General features: G+C 48.0%; 1 protein-coding gene across 1 annotated transcript in view; it reads left to right on the top strand.

Moving 5' to 3' along the window:
• Positions 1 to 1,905: 1,905 nt before the first annotated feature.
• The window catches only part of LOC308315163 (protein NLRC3-like), a 34,146-nt gene continuing 17,773 nt past the window's right edge, over positions 1,906 to 18,278 (top strand). Inside the window, exons 1-5 of the mRNA XM_080763002.1 lie at positions 1,906 to 2,010; positions 2,299 to 4,148; positions 5,698 to 5,813; positions 7,147 to 7,311; positions 13,811 to 14,056. Of these exons, the coding sequence (XP_080619128.1) occupies positions 2,361 to 4,148; positions 5,698 to 5,813; positions 7,147 to 7,311; positions 13,811 to 14,056 (2,315 nt within the window). The 5' untranslated portion in view covers positions 1,906 to 2,010; positions 2,299 to 2,360. The remainder of the gene's footprint in view (positions 2,011 to 2,298; positions 4,149 to 5,697; positions 5,814 to 7,146; positions 7,312 to 13,810; positions 14,057 to 18,278) is intronic.

Raw genomic sequence — 18,278 nt, 5'->3', positions numbered from 1 at the left:
GTCTGACTGAAAACAGTTTGAAAGCGTTCGCGATGGGCTACGGCGCTAGCAACAAGTGGCTACTAGGTCAGGCTAGCGTTTTTGACGGTACATTTAGCGTCATATTGGTTATAAATGTAATTGAAAAAATATATTTTTTCGCCCGAAACTCCCGCCCGAAAGAATGCAATTGAGGTTGGCGTGGGGTTTTTTAGGGGAACTGCAGCACAAGTGCAAATTTCGGACTCGAGTCCCACGTTCCCCCGGCCACCAACAACCCTGTCTGCCCGTTCTGAGTAGAGCCCTGAGCCCCGCAGCGCGACTACTGTTCTCTTCCCTTTCTTTCTTCCCCTCTCAGCTGCAGGCTGACTGTACACCCACTGTAATACCGTAGTCAGTTACCACAACATTGTTCAAGTGAACTATACGTGTGTTTGTTTGTATTCATTGTAATAATCAATATCGCTATGATGAATTATCGGCCTGGTTGTCCGAGCCGAGTGGGGAGGGGGGCTCTCTTTTTCTCTCTCTCTCTCTCTCTCTCTCTCTCTCTCTCTCTCTCTCTCACACACACACACACACAGCCCAGTTCACTGCGTGCTGTGTGTGTGTGCTATGAACAGCCTGCACTGCAGCCTGCATGACCAGAAGACTAGGCTCAGTACCGCCGGCGGTGAGAGGGGGCATCTGAGACGGGCTAGACTACATGCGCGGCGATAAATCATCATAGCGATATTGATTATTACAATGAATAAGCATAAACACACGTACTTGAACAATGTTGTGGTACATAGGATATTTGAAGACTGATATGCATTTTAGCCCGGTGCAGTGCTGCTACTCAACCTGTGAGCAGGGCTCCGCAGCAGGCTGAACTTAGCCGTGGTTGAGGGCATGTCAGCGGGGGAGACAGAGAGCTAGATCGCCGGGGCATGGCTCGAGTGCGAAATTGCGATTATGCAACAGTTACCCTAAAACAAAAAACATGTCAACTCAATGTCATTGTAACTAAGATTTCCGAGCGAATTTTTTTGAATGAGACTTTCACCCAGTATGAAGCTAAATGTGACACCAAAATAGTAGCATAAGTTGCTATGCTACTACTGCCAGCAAGCCCGGCGAGCCCGCATAGAAGTCGATGGGGAAAGTTAATCGGCACTATGACGTCGTTATCATGATAGCATTGTTGGATAGCCGTTCTTATCCCCCGAGGGGCGTGACATTGGGCCTTTAAGGAGATAACTGTTACAGTCAGGGCTCCAGACTAACTTTTCACAGGTAGCACTGGTGCCACCTACCTTTTCAGTTGGTAGCGCCACCACAAATTAGGTAGCACCAACTTTTTCTTTGTATGACCTTATCACCAAGGCTAGCAAAGGTTTTCTTGGCTAAAGCATAAATGCCTTAAATTAAGCACATAACATGGAATATTTCTCACTCACACACATTCTATAGGACATTATTATAATGAATTAACCTATAGTGCATTTTCGTTATTATCATTTGGCTATATGAAACAGAAATGGGCATGTTCAACCTAATGGCCAATAAGGATATTTAACACTGAGGTGCCCACCCTTCTGCATGGGCATGTTCAACCTAATGGCCAATAAGGATATTTAACACTGAGGTGCCCACGTGCCCACTCTTCCTTTATATGGAATGAATGTGAAAGCTGATGTGCTTTTATTGTGAAGGGGAAAGTTTCTAAACGGCTCAGCCTGCATATTTCCATGTGCTGAAACTAGCTGCTCACAACGTGTGGTGGACGTGACACGTTGTGAGCTTGTAAATCTGCTATTTTCAGCATTCAACACCATGTTGTACGACGAAGAATATACCAGGTTTCACGTGCATATGTTGACACGTGTGTGTGTGTGTGTGTGTGTGTGTGTGTGTGTGTGTGTCTCTGGCACTGCAGTCATACCACACCTGGACTCACCACACCCAGTCAAACAACACCTGGACTGAAGACACCCAGTCAAACCACAACTGGACTGAAGACACCCAGTCAAAACACAGGTGGACAAAGTAAGAATGTGCACTCATTGAAAATGCATGCTTATAAATTGAAATCATAGACTAAATGTTCAAATAATTATTGTCTGTATCAATTATATCCAAGTGCATATAATGAAGCTGAACAACTATCAACTCAACAGCTGGACAAAAACAACTGATCTTGTGTTGTTACTTTTGCCTGTTTTTCTGAACAAATTGCATAGTTTCTGGAGGTATTTAATATTAATGTGTGCTGTATACATGTAAAGTTATAAATTAACCTCAATGTTTAAAACATAAATGTTCTTCTCATTTCAGATGTCAGTATTTTGAACGATTATAAGGACAGTGTGAACAGTCTTGATGAAGTGAAAGACGACATGACGGAAGAGTCTGGAACCTCCGTCACCGGCACCTACTCAGAGCTCTACATCTCAGTGGGAGAGAGTGAAGGGGTTAATCGCCAACATGAGGTGATACAGCTTGAAACAGCTTCCAACATGAAGACCTTCCATGACGATGCAATCAACTGCTGTGAAATCTTTAAGATCCTCCTCCCTGGCAGAAAGACACCCAGCACAAGCGTTCTGACCGAAGGCATCGCTGGCATTGGAAAAACATTCTCTGTGCGCAAGTTTCTTCTGGACTGGGCAAGAGGTTTGGAGAATCAAGATATAGATCTCGTGGTTCCCTTTTCATTCCGGGAGCTGAACTTGGTCAGAGATAAGCAGTACAGCCTTCTCAACCTGATCCATGATTTCCACCCAACATTAAAGAAGGTCACAGCAGAGCAGCTCGCTGCCTGGAAAGTTTGCTTCATCTTCGATGGCCTCGATGAAAGCAGGTCTCCGTTGCACTTCGACACAAATGAAATCATCTCTGATGTCACAGTGACATCATCGGTGGATGCTCTGTTGACGAACCTCATCAAGAGGAATCTGCTCCCCTCGGCCCTCCTCTGGATAACCACCAGACCTGCAGCAGCCAATCGGATCCCTCCTGCATGTGTTGACATGGTGACAGAAGTGCGAGGGTTCACAGACCCCCAGAAGGAGAAGTACTTCAGGAAGAGATTCAGTGAAGAGAAGCTGGCCGACAGAGTCCTCTCACACTTGAAGACATCGAGGAGCCTCCACATCATGTGTTACATCCCACTCTTCTGTTGGATCATTGCTACCGTTCTGCTGGACATGTTGAGGACACACACCACCATTGGACAGCTGCCCAAGACCCTGACTGAGATGTGCTGCCACTTCCTGTTGGCTCTGACAAACAGGAAGAATCAGAAGTATGATGAGACTCATGATGTCAAAAAGAAAGCAAAAGAAAAGGGGACTCAACAGCAGCTCACTAAGACTGACAGGAAAGTTCTTCTGAACCTGGGCATGCTGGCATTTAGACATCTGAAGAAAAGTAGCATCATGTTCTACCAAGAAGACCTGGAAGAGTGTGGTCTTGATGTGAAAGACGCCTCGCTGTACTCAGGAGTGGTCACACAGATCTTCAAAACAGAGAGTGTGCTGTTTCAGAAAAAGGTCTACAGCTTTGTTCATCTGAGCATCCAGGAGTTTATGGCTGCAGTCTACCTGTACCACTGTTTCACACAGAAGAACATGAAGGTACTGAAGACATTCCTGGAAGATGAAAAATACAGAGGTAAGAGCTCCCTCTCCGACTTCCTGAAAGCTGCTATGGAAAAATCCCTGAAGAGTAAAAATGGCCACCTGGACCTACTTGTTCGGTTCCTTCATGGCCTCTCACTGGAGTCCAACCAAAGTCTGTTAGGAGGCCTGCTGGGTCAGACAAAGAAAAGTCTGTTAGGAGGCCTGCTGGGTCAGAGAGAGAACAGTCCAGAAGAGATCCAGAAAGCCATCCAGAACCTGAAGGAGATGTTAACTCGTGATGATGTCTCTCCTGACAGATGTATCAACATCTTCCACTGTCTGATGGAGATGAACGACCAATCATTACATCAGGAGATCCAACAGTTCCTGAAGTCAGAGAACAGAACAGAGAAACTTTCTGAGACCCAGTGTTCAGCTCTGGCCGTCATGCTGCAGATGTCAGAGGAGGTTCTGGAAGAGTTTGACCTGGACAAATACAACACATCAGAGGAGGGGCGAAGGAGACTGATCCCAGCTGTGAGGAACTGCAGAAAGGCTCGGTTAGTAGTCAAGTGAATAGAAACATGCCATAAATGCCATTACAGTTAACACTATAATTATAAATGAAGGTTGGCATAAAAGGTGTACAAAGTGGTACAAAGTTGACCTAGAGGGAAAGGCCATGGAGTCACTTAATCCTCCATCCTCCAGGGACCATGTGTGTGATATGATCTGTAGGGTCTATCCTCCAGGGACCATGTGTGTGATATGATCTGTAGGGTCCATCCTCCAGGGACCATGCTGTGTGATATGATCTGTAGGGTCCATCCTCCAGGGACCATGTGTGTGATATGATCTGTAGGGTCCATCCTCCATGGGACCATGTGTGTGATATGATCTGTAGGGTCCATCCTCCATGGGACCATGTGTGTGATATGATCTGTAGGGTCCATCCCCCAGGGACCATGTGTGTGTCATCATCTGTCTAGCATGAAGGTGCACAACACACATCCTGGCAATAATTTAAAGATAATGTTGTCCTAAGTGTAGTAGCTGGCGAATGAAATTATCAATGCTGTATAATGGCTGAATATCCATGGACAACTTAAGTTATAAGCAACATAGTTTGTCTAAGCTCCAGATTCAATAATGATATTTTAACTGCCATGGTTATTTTAATTACTCCGTTAAAGGAGCATAAGTTAACAGTTGTTGCTTGTGAAAAGGATCAATATTAATAATATAAGACACTTCTTATATCTGTGCATATGTTTGATGCAACGTTTGGAGCTGCTCATTTCCTTTTCTTGGGTTAACAAAAAAGAAAAGAAAAAAGTACCACATTGGATAATTCTTTCCTAATTCTTATACAAGCTCACAATGCTGCGACCTGTTGTGAGCTTGTAGAGCGACTATTTTCAGCAAAAATCTGTCATTATGACGGCATCAAGGCCCGCCACAATACATTTTAGTCGACTAAATCAACTGTAGAATTAGTCGACTAAAATCTTATGACATTTAGTCGACTAAAACTAGACTAAAAACTAAAACATTCCAGGTGACTAATATGTCACTAAAACTAAATGAAAGCTATTCAAGAGACTATGACTAAAACTAAAATCAATGCTGCCAAAACAACACTGGACTTATAACATTGTGTAGGTTATGAAATGTTATAATATTGTAGGTTATGCAATATTATAATATTGGGGTAAATTCAAACTAACAGTAAAGCCTCATCTGTGGCCCAGCTTGAGGAGACAGGGAATAGAAATAGAGACTGAATGCTGGTCTCCAGCAGCTTGTTTGTAAAGCTTTTACAACGTTTAGTCAGTAAATATCCAATGTTGTTGTTCAGTCTTCATTTCACTCCTTCAACTGCTGGTTGAAGTCTTTGATATAAAAATGTCTATCTTCCTCTGTACAGACCGTACAGACATTCTGTGTTGTCAAGTGGTGTCTATATCTCTGGATGACTAGATAGGAGATGTTTTAGTTAACTTCAATGACAGTGAACTAGGTATCATTTATTTTTATAATCTCTTATTTAATCTGCATTCACAGACTTGCTGGCTGTAAACTCAGAAAGACAGACGTTGAAGTTGTGGCTTCAGCTCTCAGCTCTAATCCTTCCCATTTGAGAGAATTGGACCTCAGTGAAAACGACCTGCAGGACTCAGGACTCTGTGCTTCACTGAAGAGCCCACACTGTAGACTGGAAGTTCTAAAGTAAGATACATTTACCACATTTATTTTGATCACTTCTGTTTTATTATGTACTGTATTATGTGAATATAATATGATTGCTGTGGTGAGAATATTTATAAGCTTGATATCATGCAGGTAACCCAAGCTTATGGGCCACTTTCAAAATATGTTTGAAAGTGTAATCCTTTGAGGCAAATGTATAAACTTCTGAGCTACTTCGTCATACAACTGGATTACACACCATAAACAGCTGAGCTCACAAGTTGAACGCGTCGAGGACGCAACGCTTGTGAGCTTGTAGATTGTCAATTTTATACATGCGACCCGTTGTAGCTACGCCACAGTTATCAAGCTTTACCGAAGTACGCAACAGATCAACACATAATCAATATCCTGCATCTACCTACTGTACCAATCAAATATCATTATATTAGTCTAGGCCTGTGGTTCCCAAACTGAGGGTCGGGACCCCCAAGGGGGTCCCCAGATGATTAGCTTAATGTGCAACTAGTGTGGTTTCTCACTCAACAGTAAACACACCAACATACAGTTTAAGTGTATACAGAATAGTATCTGCACATTTCAATGTAATGACTTTTAAAATATTTTTAAAACCAATTTGGTAAATTGGCGAATATTACGGAAGACGCAAACACAACATGTATCTGTGCAGCCGAGTCAAACTAAATTAAATGCCTACAGTTCTTGCTTGTCAGGTTATTGGGTCCTCAGTTCAAATAATTGTTTAGGTATCATTTTTATAATATCTTATTTAATCTGCATTCACAGACTTGCTGGCTGTAAAGTTTTTCAGGGGGTCCCCAGATGATTAGCTTAATGTGCAGCATTGTTTTCTCACTGAACAGTAGACAAACCACAGTATAAGTGTACAGTATACAGAGTATCTGTACATTTCTAAAGCCCAAACCACACCAAAGGGTTGGGTCGGGACAACGTGTTTTTTTTTAAAGATAAACCACACCAATGAAACTCTTTGAGTTGCATTGGTGTGGTTGATGTAAAAACAAAAAGAAAGAAAAGGTTTTGTCCCGACCCGACCCTTTGGTGTGGTTTAGGCTTTAAGGTATAATTAAATTACTTTTAAAACATTTTTAAAACCAAATTGTCAAATATTACGGAAGAAAGTCGCAAACATTGTGAAAATAGCTGATCTACAAGCTCACTGTGAGGCATTGTGAGATTGTAGTTTGGCTATTTTCATAATATGTATCAGTGAAACTGAAAGTAATGCCTTTAATTCCAAGTACTTGTCAGGTAGGGGTCTCCCAAGTTCAGATATGATTATTTAGGTATAATTTGTTTTGATAATCTCTTATTTAATCATCATTCACAGACTTGCTGGCTGTAAACTCAGAAAGACAGACGTTGAAGATGTGTCTTCAGCTCTCAGCTCTAATCCTTCCCATTTGAGAGAATTGGACCTCAGTGAAATCGACCTGCAGGACTCAGGACTCTGTGCTTCACTGAAGAGCCCACACTGTAGACTGGAAGTTCTAAAGTAAGATACATTTACCACATTTATTTTGATCACTTCTGTTCTATTTCGTCCCTGCTAACCGCCAGAGGCGGTGCTTTAAGCACTGAATACGTCCCTTCGCGCATGCGCAGTCGAGTATTTTATACCAACAATGTAAATTTTGACCCCGTGATGACCCCCGGAGTAGTCTATATCTTCCGGCAGTCACCTGGGGCTCAGTCCCTAATTTCTTCTCGCTGCGCAAGTTGTACACAGTACAGAGTTCTACAGCAGAATTGAACTGCATTGTTACAGAACTATTGAGTCGCTGGTAGTCCCGTGACCATTATTGGTCGGAGTAGCGACGCGCGCGTTCGCCCTCCAGGAACTGCGACTCTTATCATCGACTTTACATCTTCCTTTCCCCGTGGGAACGAACTAACAAAGGTAAGCAAACAACCCCTGTGCGCATAGGCTGCGTGCGCGCTGCTTCCCTGCCACACACACGGTTGCGTGCTACGATCGGTGACCTGATAGCGTCCCGTTCAGCACTGGTCAAAGCTGAACGGATAAGTTCGGGTCTCTTTGCCAGCTTACACTGTTTGATTCCAATGCATGAATTTAATTGAATTGTATGCTATGCTGCAGTGCTAGTGACGGCAAGCATAGCGCTGCCCGCTCCCAGCACGTCAGCCGACATTGCTTATTGTTTGTTTATTTTCTGTTTAGCCCGTGTCTGCGACGCGGCACGCCGCAGCACGGTGCAACTCGAGTAACACTCATTCTGTGTACTGTAGTGTACTTATTTAATGCTATACTATTAAGCTTATAGTTTAAGTTTGGCGTATCTGGAGGGTACTTCAGTATGTGAATTAGCTTGACTGATTTGGTCGTCACTGTTTTCAAGAGTGTACTTTAATTTCGGCATAGAGTCACTGCCTCTTTATAGGTTGTTGTTTGTTAAATTAGATATATGTAACTATATGTTGTATTATTATTATTATATACTATATATAATTATATATTTATATTATTATTATATACTGTATATAATTATATATTATATATATTGTATTATTATTATAATTATATATTATATACACTGTTCTATCGCTGTTAAAGCACCCCTTAGCCGGCATAGGTGGCGTGCGCGCCCCCTTCCTCCAGCTAAGCGGCCTTTAGCACAGCCAACAGTAGCCTCTGCTGGCACAGGCAGCGTCCGCGCTCCCTCCCTCCAGCATACGGCTCCACCCCTAGCAACCACTAGCGTCCGCGCTCTGGGCTACATCTGCGGGTTACCGATGGACGAACCCCGCCACCACCTGTGCACCTCCTGCCAGGCTCCTCTGCGGCCAGAGGATGGGCATGACCTCTGCCCTGGGTGTCTTGGCCCCCAACATCTGAGGGAGGCACTCGGCGACAACCCATGCATGAACTGCACCATCATGCCCCGGGAGGTGAGGATAGCCAGGTTGGCACAGGTGGAGAAGGTGGAAGGTGAGCTCCCCCCATTGGGCATGCTAACTCAACGCCAGACCAGGGCTTCCAAGCGTCGATCCACCACACCTGCTACCTCGACCCCTGCTTCCAAGAGAAGGGCGGGGCCTGACCATAGGCTATCATCTAAGGTCGACCAGATGTCTGCCGACCTGGCCCTAATGAGGGCCATGTTCATGGCCCGTCAGCCCGAGATCCAGCCGGAGGACGTAGAACCACCCACTCCGCCGATGCCACACCTGATCCCTGAGGGTCAGGACCCTGACACACTGTCCCTGGCGACCTCAGCCACCCACTTCCATGACTATGATGAAAGTGAGGCGGATGGGGCAGAGGCGGCTTCCGAGGCCTCTGAGCAGGGCTCGTACTCATCAGCCCAGACCGGTCTGACTGAGACGGCTGGCGGCTCCATGAGGGCCGCCCTGTACATGGCTCTTGATCATCAGAGCCTGGCTGGACCGCAGCAGGCGGAGTCAGCCCCGTCAAGCCGTTTTTTCAAGAACAAGCCAGCCCCCTCTAGCTTTACCGTTCCTCACTCGGAGGACTTTCTGAAGGAGCTTCACACTTTCTGGAGAGACTCGAAGGCTTGTTCTCGTCTCTCTGCCGATGGGCGTGCCCTCGCGGCCATGGACAACCCGGAAGGAGTCGGCCTGCAGCGCATGCCGGCTGTGGAGCCCTGCATCGCTTCCTTAGTAGTCGCCCCCGACGAGGCGCTACGGCAGGACACCAGGTGCCCCCGACCCCAGTGCAGGACCACCGATGACCTCCTCATAAGGGCTTATGATGCAGGAGCCCGTGCCGGGAGGATCTCCAACTCCCTGTCACACCTCATGCTCGCCCTCTCTGCATCTCTGCAGGCGAACAACGCGAGCGCAGAGCCCGCAGACGCCAACACCCTCTGCGACGCATCACTGGAGGCATTTGGCCTCATGTCAAGAGAGCTGGGACGGATGATGTCCACTCTCGTTCAGGCGCGGCGCCAAGTCTGGCTCTCTCAGGCCAACCTGACTGAGAAGACCAGGGCAACCCTGCGCGGCCTCCCAGTGGTGCCGGGAGCGATATTCGGCCCAGCTGCGCGGGAAGCACTGGACCGCACAATCCGGGCCAGGGAGGACAAGGAGCAGCTGTCAAGCCTGAGGCGACAGCGCATGCCTCCCCCAGAGGGGCCTCCCAACAGGATCAGAGGCCCCTCGGCCGCCACCCGAGCTCGCCTGCCACAGGCCCCCACTTGGGGCCAGCGCACTTCCCAGTGGACTGAACAGAGGCAGGGCCATAACCCTGGCCGGCTCTCTACTAGGCAGTTTCGTGCCCCGGGCCCTGGCGGACCCCCCCCCAGGGCCCCTAGGGGCCGGGGGGGCAGACGCTGAGACCACGCGGCCGGCCGTCGGATACTTTACACCTCAGCAGCTCAGGTACTGGGCTGCTCAAGCTTCGGACACGTGGGTGATTGCCACCTTAACCCACGGGTACAAGCTTCAGTTCCGACGCTGGCCCCCCACAGCCGGCCGGGTCAGAATGACCACTATAGCCGACCCGGCAAAGGCCCTTGCCCTAGACCAGGAGCTGTCCACCCTCCTGGCCAAGGGCGCCATCGAAGCAATAGACCCCCGGGAGCACCCCAGGGGGTTCTACTCAACATACTTCCTAGTGCCAAAGAAGACAGGCGGTTTTCGCCCCGTCTTAGACCTGAGGGTGCTAAACAAATACATGAAGGTCATTCCGTTCCACATGTTGACCTCAAGGGACGTCCTGCAATCCATCGCCCACAGGGAATGGTTCACATCAGTGGACCTAAAGGACGCATATTTTCATGTCCCCATTGCTCGGCAACACCGCCAGTTCCTGCGGTTTGCCTATCGAGGCCGCCACTGGCAGTTCAGAGTTCTGCCGTTCGGGCTCTCCCTCTCTCCGAGAGTATTCACGAGGTGTGTGGCAGCGGCGCTGGCGCCTCTCCAATCGCAGGGCGTCAAGATCCTTCCATACCTCGACGACTGGCTGATCTGCGCGCCATCCCAGGCGCTGGTAGCCGAGGACACAGCACGTCTCCTGTCCCATGCAGCCCGGCTGGGGTTAAAGGTAAATGTGGAAAAAAGTTGCCTGATCCCATCCCAAACCACAACATTTATTGGTCTGGCGTTACACACCATAACGATGAAAGCCTGTCCGTCCTCACGCCGGGTGGACGACATTATAAAGTTTCTTCCCATGTTCCGGAGAGGCAGTCGGCTGTCGCTCATCACATTCCTCCGCCTCTTGGGCAAACTGACGTCCGTGGCGGCCGTTGTCCCCCTGGGTTTGCTGCGACTGCGCCCCCTGCAGAGGTGGCTGAACAGTTTTCAGTTGGATGCCGAGCGACACAGACACAAGAAGATAACCGTGTCACAACAGTGTCTACTCGCCCTAGCCCCATGGAGAGACAGGGTGTACCTGTCGAGGGGGGTCCCTATGGGGTCCATTCCCTCTCGCAGGGAGATCGTCACCACCGACGCTTGCCTCCTGGGCTGGGGTGCGGTGTGGCAGAGCAGGACAGCTCGCAACCAGTGGTCGGCGGAAGATCGCCGAGACCACATAAATGTGCTGGAGCTACGTGCGGTGCACCTGGCCCTACAACGCTTCCTGCCATACTTGAGAGGCAGGCACATACTCATACGGTCAGACAACACCTCAACCGTATTCCACATCAATCACCAGGGCGGAACCAAGTCTGCACGACTACTAGAGGTGTCCACAGACCTGCTGACTTGGCGGCCCCCCGTCTCACCAGCCTACGGGCGGTGCACATACCAGGGGAGCGGAACCACCTCGCAGACTTCCTCTCCCGCCAGAAGCCCCCGTCAGGGGAATGGCGCCTCCATCCGGATGTGGTGCACACCATCTGGGCCCGCTTCGGGAGAGCACAGGTGGACCTCTTCGCTTCAGGGGAGTCAACCCACTGCCCTCGCTGGTTTTCCCTAGCGGAAACCGTCAGTCCTCTAGGCCTGGACGCACTGGCGCACCCCTGGCCACAGGAGCTGCTCTATGCATTTCCACCACTTCCTCTGGTACGCTCAGGTCTCCAGAGGGTCGTTCAGGAGGGTCACACCATCCTGCTGGTGGCCCCTTTCTGGCCAGGGAGGACATGGTTCCCCCTGCTCCACAGCCTCTATCACGGAACGCTTTGGCGCCTCCCCGACAGGAGGGACCTACTGTCGCAGCTGGGAGGCCGGATCTGGCACCCATGCCCACAACGCCTCCAGCTGTGCGTCTGGCCGCTCAGGGGCCGGAGCCACTGCTGAGCAGCCCGGTGAGACACACCATACTGAACGCCAGAGCGCCGTCCACCAGGCTACAGTACGACAACAGGTGGAAGCTGTTTTCCAGCTGGTGTAGGGATCTGGGCGAAGACCCAGTACACTGCCCTGTACCCAAAATCCTGGAGTTCCTGCAATCCCTACTAGGTAAGGGCCGGTCCCCCTCTACCTTGAAGGATTACGTGGCAGCAATATCCTGCCGCCATGTGACAATTAACGACCGCACAGTAGGGAGCCACAACCTGGTGTCCCTCTTCCTGAGAGGGGCTCGGAGGTTGCATCCCCCGAGAGCTCCGAGAGCTCCGTCATGGGACCTTAACCGGGTACTGGACGCCCTGTGCGGGCCTCCCTTCGAACCCTTGGCACAGGCCGAGGTGAAGTGGGCGTCATACAAGACATCCCTTCTCCTGGCCATTACATCGGCAAAGCGCGTCAGTGAACTGCACGCTCTGTCAGTCAGTGACTCATGTCTGAGGTGGAACGCAGACGGCTCGGGGGTCACGCTGTGGCCAAACATAGCATTCCTCCCGAAGGTGCTGTCGCAGGCTCACCTCAACCAGCCTATCAGGCTGGCTCGATTTAACCCCCCACCTGGAGAGGGGACAGACAAACTGGAGCTGTTGTGCCCAGTCCGGGCTCTGAGAGCCTACATTGAAGCTACTGCACGCATCAGGCGGGCAGAGCAGCTATTCCTTTGCCATAGTGGTGTGAACAAAGGCGGCGCTCTCTCCAAGCAGCGCCTGTCCCACTGGATTGTAGACACAATCAGCCACGCCTATGAGGTAAGTAACCTCCCCGTACCATCAGGTGTACGGTGCCACTCTACAAGGAGCATTTCCACATCATGGGCTGCCATGAGAGGGGTGCCCTTGGAGGACATTTGTGCCGCCGCCAAATGGGCTTCGGCAGGCACTTTCTCAAGATTCTACAGGGTGAATGTGGCCACTCCCCACCCATTGGACGTGGTCCTCTTCCCCGAATCCTCCGGTTCTACCCTTTGAGGTTTGTAATCAGGATTCCTCGTGACTTGGCTGGTATAAGTCATTCAGTGCTTAAAGCACCGCCTCTGGCGGTTAGCAGGGACGAAATAGAACGATAGTTATGTATGTAACTACGGTTCTATGAGTCCCGAATGACCGCCAGAGGCACTCTTGTCACTCAGAATCCTCATGTTCTCGCGAGAAGATTCTGTAGGGACTGAGCCCCAGGTGACTGCCGGAAGATATAGACTACTCCGGGGGTCATCACGGGGTCAAAATTGACATTGTTGGTATAAAATACTCGACTGCGCATGCGCGAAGGGACGTATTCAGTGCTTAAAGCACCGCCTCTGGCGGTCATTCGGGACTCATAGAACCGTAGTTACATACGTAACTATCGTTTTATTATGTACTGTATTATTATTATTGTAGGCTACTTCGACATACAACATGGTTGCGCACCGAAAATAGCTGATCTACAAGCTCACTGTCTCCAAATGTCTTAATGCTCAGGGTGGGATCTATGTTGGTTCTCTGCTCTACATGTAAAATGTCTTGAGACAACTTGTTGTGAGTCGACACTTTAATAAAATTGAACTGAATTGAATCACAGCGTGTCGAGGACACAACACTTGTGAGCTTGCAGATCGGCTATTTTCGACGTTCAACCCCTTGTAGCTACGCCACAGTTATCGAGCTTTACCGTGGTACGCATTAATACATAATCAATAGTCTGCATCTACCGACTGTACTAATCTATTATCACTCTATTAGTCTAGGTCTGTGGTTCCCAAACTGTCTGATGGAGATGAACGACCACTCACTACATCAGAAGATCCAACAGTTCCTGAAGTCAGAGAACAGAACAGAGAAACTTTCTGAGACCCAGTGTTCAGCTCTGGCCGTCATGCTGCAGATGTCAGAGGAGGTTCTGGAAGAGTTGGACCTGGACAAATACAACACATCAGAGGAGGGGCGAAGGAGACTGATCCCAGCTGTGAGGAACTGCAGAAAGGCTCGGTTAGTAGTCAAGTGAATAGAAACATGCCATTAATGCCATTACAGTTAACACTATAATTATAAATGAAGGTTGGCATAAAAGGTGTCTGCATTTCAAATAGTGATCAGTGGTATTGTCTGTATTGTCTGCATTGTTCTGCATTGTTCCACGCCCCTTTTAACACCATAAAAGACAGCCAAAATACCCAACGTTAAATCCGCTTCACTGTGGTGAAAGCACTCAGTAGAACAAGTTGAAAGGTGTCACTCACAGATCTATAAGCATACAATGCTTTGTAGGGTACAGGTCTTTTTTCCGACATACCGGGAGTCCGACAACCAATAGTCCGACAGCCAAAATTCCGACACGTCATTATTCCGACAATCCAATATACCGACCATAGAAATTCCCCCTTTTTCACCCCAACAGTCTGACATAACATTCCCCCGACAAAGGTTTTAGCAATGGTCCGACAATCATAGATCAGACAAGCCAATAGTCCGACACGGAAGACAGACAAACAGCACAACGCCGTTCAGGGGCGGAGCTACCGGGGGGGTGAGGGGGGTGGTCACACCCCGGCCCGGACCTCCGGGGGGCCCGGGCTGTCAGATGATCGATTGACGATTTTTTTACACAGTCACTCACGACTGATAAAACCAGCGGGCCCCCACGAATCCCGCAATTAACCAGATACAGAGCTTATATAGCCTATAATAGCCTACACTTTAGCAAAATATCATGTCTGATGAGAATGTACTGCGCTGGACTGTACAAGCACCGTGGAGTCTGTCTCACACTCTCTCCAACAGACATCCCAGCCACGCTCCAAAAGTGCAAGTCTCTCTCTGACGCCCTGTGGAAGTCCCTTCCGCAGCCCTCTGGTGATATTCTCACTCCCGTGCGCGGGTTTTCAAAACCCAGCAAATAAACAAAACCACGTAACTACTCACCAACACAAAGCCTGCTAGTCTATTAAAAGTCTATTTTCGTATCTGGGAAGCGTCTCAGGTCCCCAGCTTCTCTAAAATACACTTTGTGCCATCTTAATAACGCAATGTACCCTGCATTTTACCAGGCAGTCATTTCTTCTACTATGGCATTTTCGGGTTTTGCCTGCGCCGATCTGGTTGGATTAATTTTATTTAATGATTAAAATAGTGCATTTTATAGAGAAGCTGGGGACCTGAGACGCTTCCCAGCTACGATAATAGACTTTTACCAAGGTCTAGCGGCCCAGGGCTACAACAGTGGCAGCACCTGTCACTCATTAGTAGGCTAATCACGCTGTGAGAATTTAGGAGTGCATATGTGTGGACTTCCTTTTCTCCACAACGGACTGTTTCGATTCTAAACCCCTTCTTGTTGCTTTTCCCTGTGTGCGATCACTCAGCAATAAGGTGAAACAGAACACAAAGATGAGTAGTAGCCTATTTATTTTTTAACACGCAGCACCTCTCTCTCTCTCTCTCTCTCTCTCTCATACGTCTCTCTCTCTCTACGTCTCTCTCTCTACGTCTCTCTCTCTCTCTCTCTCTCTCTCTCTCTCTCGTGTGTGCATTGCTGCGCAATGTCACAGACACAGACGCGATCAACCAAATATAACACTTTCCCTCTATCTGTGACTGTGATCAGCTCATCACACACATCTACGTCTCTCTCTCTCTCGTGTGTGCATTGCATTGACGCGATCAACCAAATATAACACTTTCCCGGCCTCTATCTGTGACTGTGACTGTGATCAGCTCAGCAGCAACTGTTAACGTAATTATTTTTTCTTAAGTTCGGGGGGGGGGGGGGGTGCTGTTGGGAGTCTGGTTCGGTGAGGCCCGGTCGTGCTGTCTCACCCCCCGGCCCGGCCCAATGTTGTTCCGCCACTGACGCCGTTTCTACTGTTATGTCAGAAAGGTGCACGGCGCTTAGAGAGAGAGAGAGAGAGATTGAGGCGGGAGTGGAACCCCTTCATGTGTGTGTGTGTGTGTGTGTGTGTGTGTGTGTGTGTGTGTGTGTGTGTGTCGCATGCGCGCGTGCGTGCAAACTTCGAGACGAGTTGTATGTCCGCCTGACAGTGGTGCATTACATTGTATTTTGATTTGAAATAAATAATGATGAATAGATGTAGTCTACTGTTGTGTGTGTGTGTGTGTGTGTGTGTGTTTTTAGACAATAGACCACTTACTTAGCACTTGATTTAACTATGAAAGAAATGAAGACGATGAAGGATATCGTCAAGGGGTTGGCACTGATTGACACACTTGGGTCAAAATGGGTACGCCCTGGATGAAATGTATGTTTCACTATAAAAGTATAAATAAAATACCATGACTCTCCTCTGAATGAAATAAAAAATCCTACTAATTAACCCTAAAAATATATAGACCTATAATACCCTCCTTAAGCGAATAAACAAAAATGAACCACCATCCCTACACCCCACCCCCTACTAGATAGATAGATAGATACATTTAACAGCTTCATTTTTGATTTTCCAGTTCCAATTTTATCTGCTTCTTGTCGTCACTTTCAGGTTACATTTTCATTTTCATTCAGAGGGAGAGTCATGGTATCTTATAGGGAGGACACGTCCATAATCATCTCTACTAACAATTAAGTGTGTCAATCATTGCCAACCCCTTGACAATATCCTTCATGTCTTTATTTCTTTCATAGTTAAATAGTCTTTATTTCTTTCATAGTTAAATCAAGTGCTAAGTGGTCTATTGTCTAAAAAACACACACACTGACACACACACACACACACACACACACACACACACACACACACACAAGCAACAGACAACAGTACATCAATTCATCATTATTTATTTCAAATCAAAATACAATGTAATGCACTACTGTCAGGCGGACATACAACTAGTCTCGAAGTTCGCACGCACGCACTCACACACACGCGCACACACACATGCACGCGTACACACACACGAACGCACTCACGCACACACACACACCCACACAGCGGCGCTGGCCACGCTCAATGAAGTTGAAACTGGAACACACGCTCAGCATCGTGGGATGCAAGTTGAGCTTGCGGATCAGCTATTTTCGCTTTATCTACTGTTTCCCGCGTCGGACTATTGTCCCGTCTAACCTATGGTTTTCGGACTATTGCTAGAACTTCTGTCGGGTAATGACATGTCTAACCATTGGAGTAAAAAGCCGGAATGGGGGACAATGGTCCGACACATGTCGGACTATTGCCTGTCGGATTATTGGGGTGTCGGAAAAACGTGCGCACCCCGCTTTGGATCGCAACACATTGACAGCTTGTAGGTCTGGTTAATTATCAAAGGGAGTCCCTCGATGTGATGTAATATAAAAAGCAGCCAAAGCTTTTGAAAGTGGTACAAAGTTGACCTAGAGGGAAAGGCCATGGAGTCACTTAATCCTCCATCCTCCAGGGACCATGTGTGTGATATGATCTGTAGGGTCCATCCTCCAGGGACCATGCTGTGTGATATGATCTGTAGGGTCCATCCTCCAGGGACCATGTGTGTGATATGATCTGTAGGGTCCATCCTCCATGGGACCATGTGTGTGATATGATCTGTAGGGTCCATCCTCCAGGGACAATGTGTGTGATATGATCTGTAGGGTCCATCCTCCAGGGACCATGCTGTGTGATATGATCTGTAGGGTCCATCCTCCATGGGACCATGTGTGTGATATGATCTGTAGGGTCCATCCTCCATGGGACCATGTGTGTGATATGATCTGTAGGGTCCATCCTCCAGGGACCATGTGTGTGATATGATCTGTAGGGTCCATCCTCCATGGGACCATGTGTGTGATATGATCTGTAGGGTCCATCCTCCAGGGACCATGTGTGTGATATGATCTGTAGGGTCCATCCTCCAGGGACCATGTGTGTGTCATCATCTGTCTAGCATGAAGGTGCACAACACACATCCTGGCAATAATTTAAAGATAATGTTGTCCTAAGTGTAGTAGCTGGCGAATGAAATTATCAATGCTGTATAATGGCTGAATATCCATGGACAACTTAAGTTATAAGCAACATAGTTTGTCTAAGCTCCAGATTCAATAATGATATTTTAACTGCCATGGTTATTTTAATTACTCCGTTAAAGGAGCATAAGTTAACAGTTGTTGCTTGTGAAAATGATCAATATTAATAATATAAGACACTTCTTATATCTGTGCATATGTTTGATGCAACGTTTGGAGCTGCTCATTTCCTTTTCTTGGGTTAACAAAAAAGAA

The sequence above is a fragment of the Protomyctophum bolini genome (genome assembly GCF_963924005.1).
Source record: "Protomyctophum bolini genome assembly, chromosome: 5".
Taxonomy (NCBI): domain Eukaryota; kingdom Metazoa; phylum Chordata; class Actinopteri; order Myctophiformes; family Myctophidae; genus Protomyctophum; species Protomyctophum bolini.
Note: the sequence above shows the minus strand (reverse complement) of the source record. Positions and strands in the feature narration are given on the sequence as shown.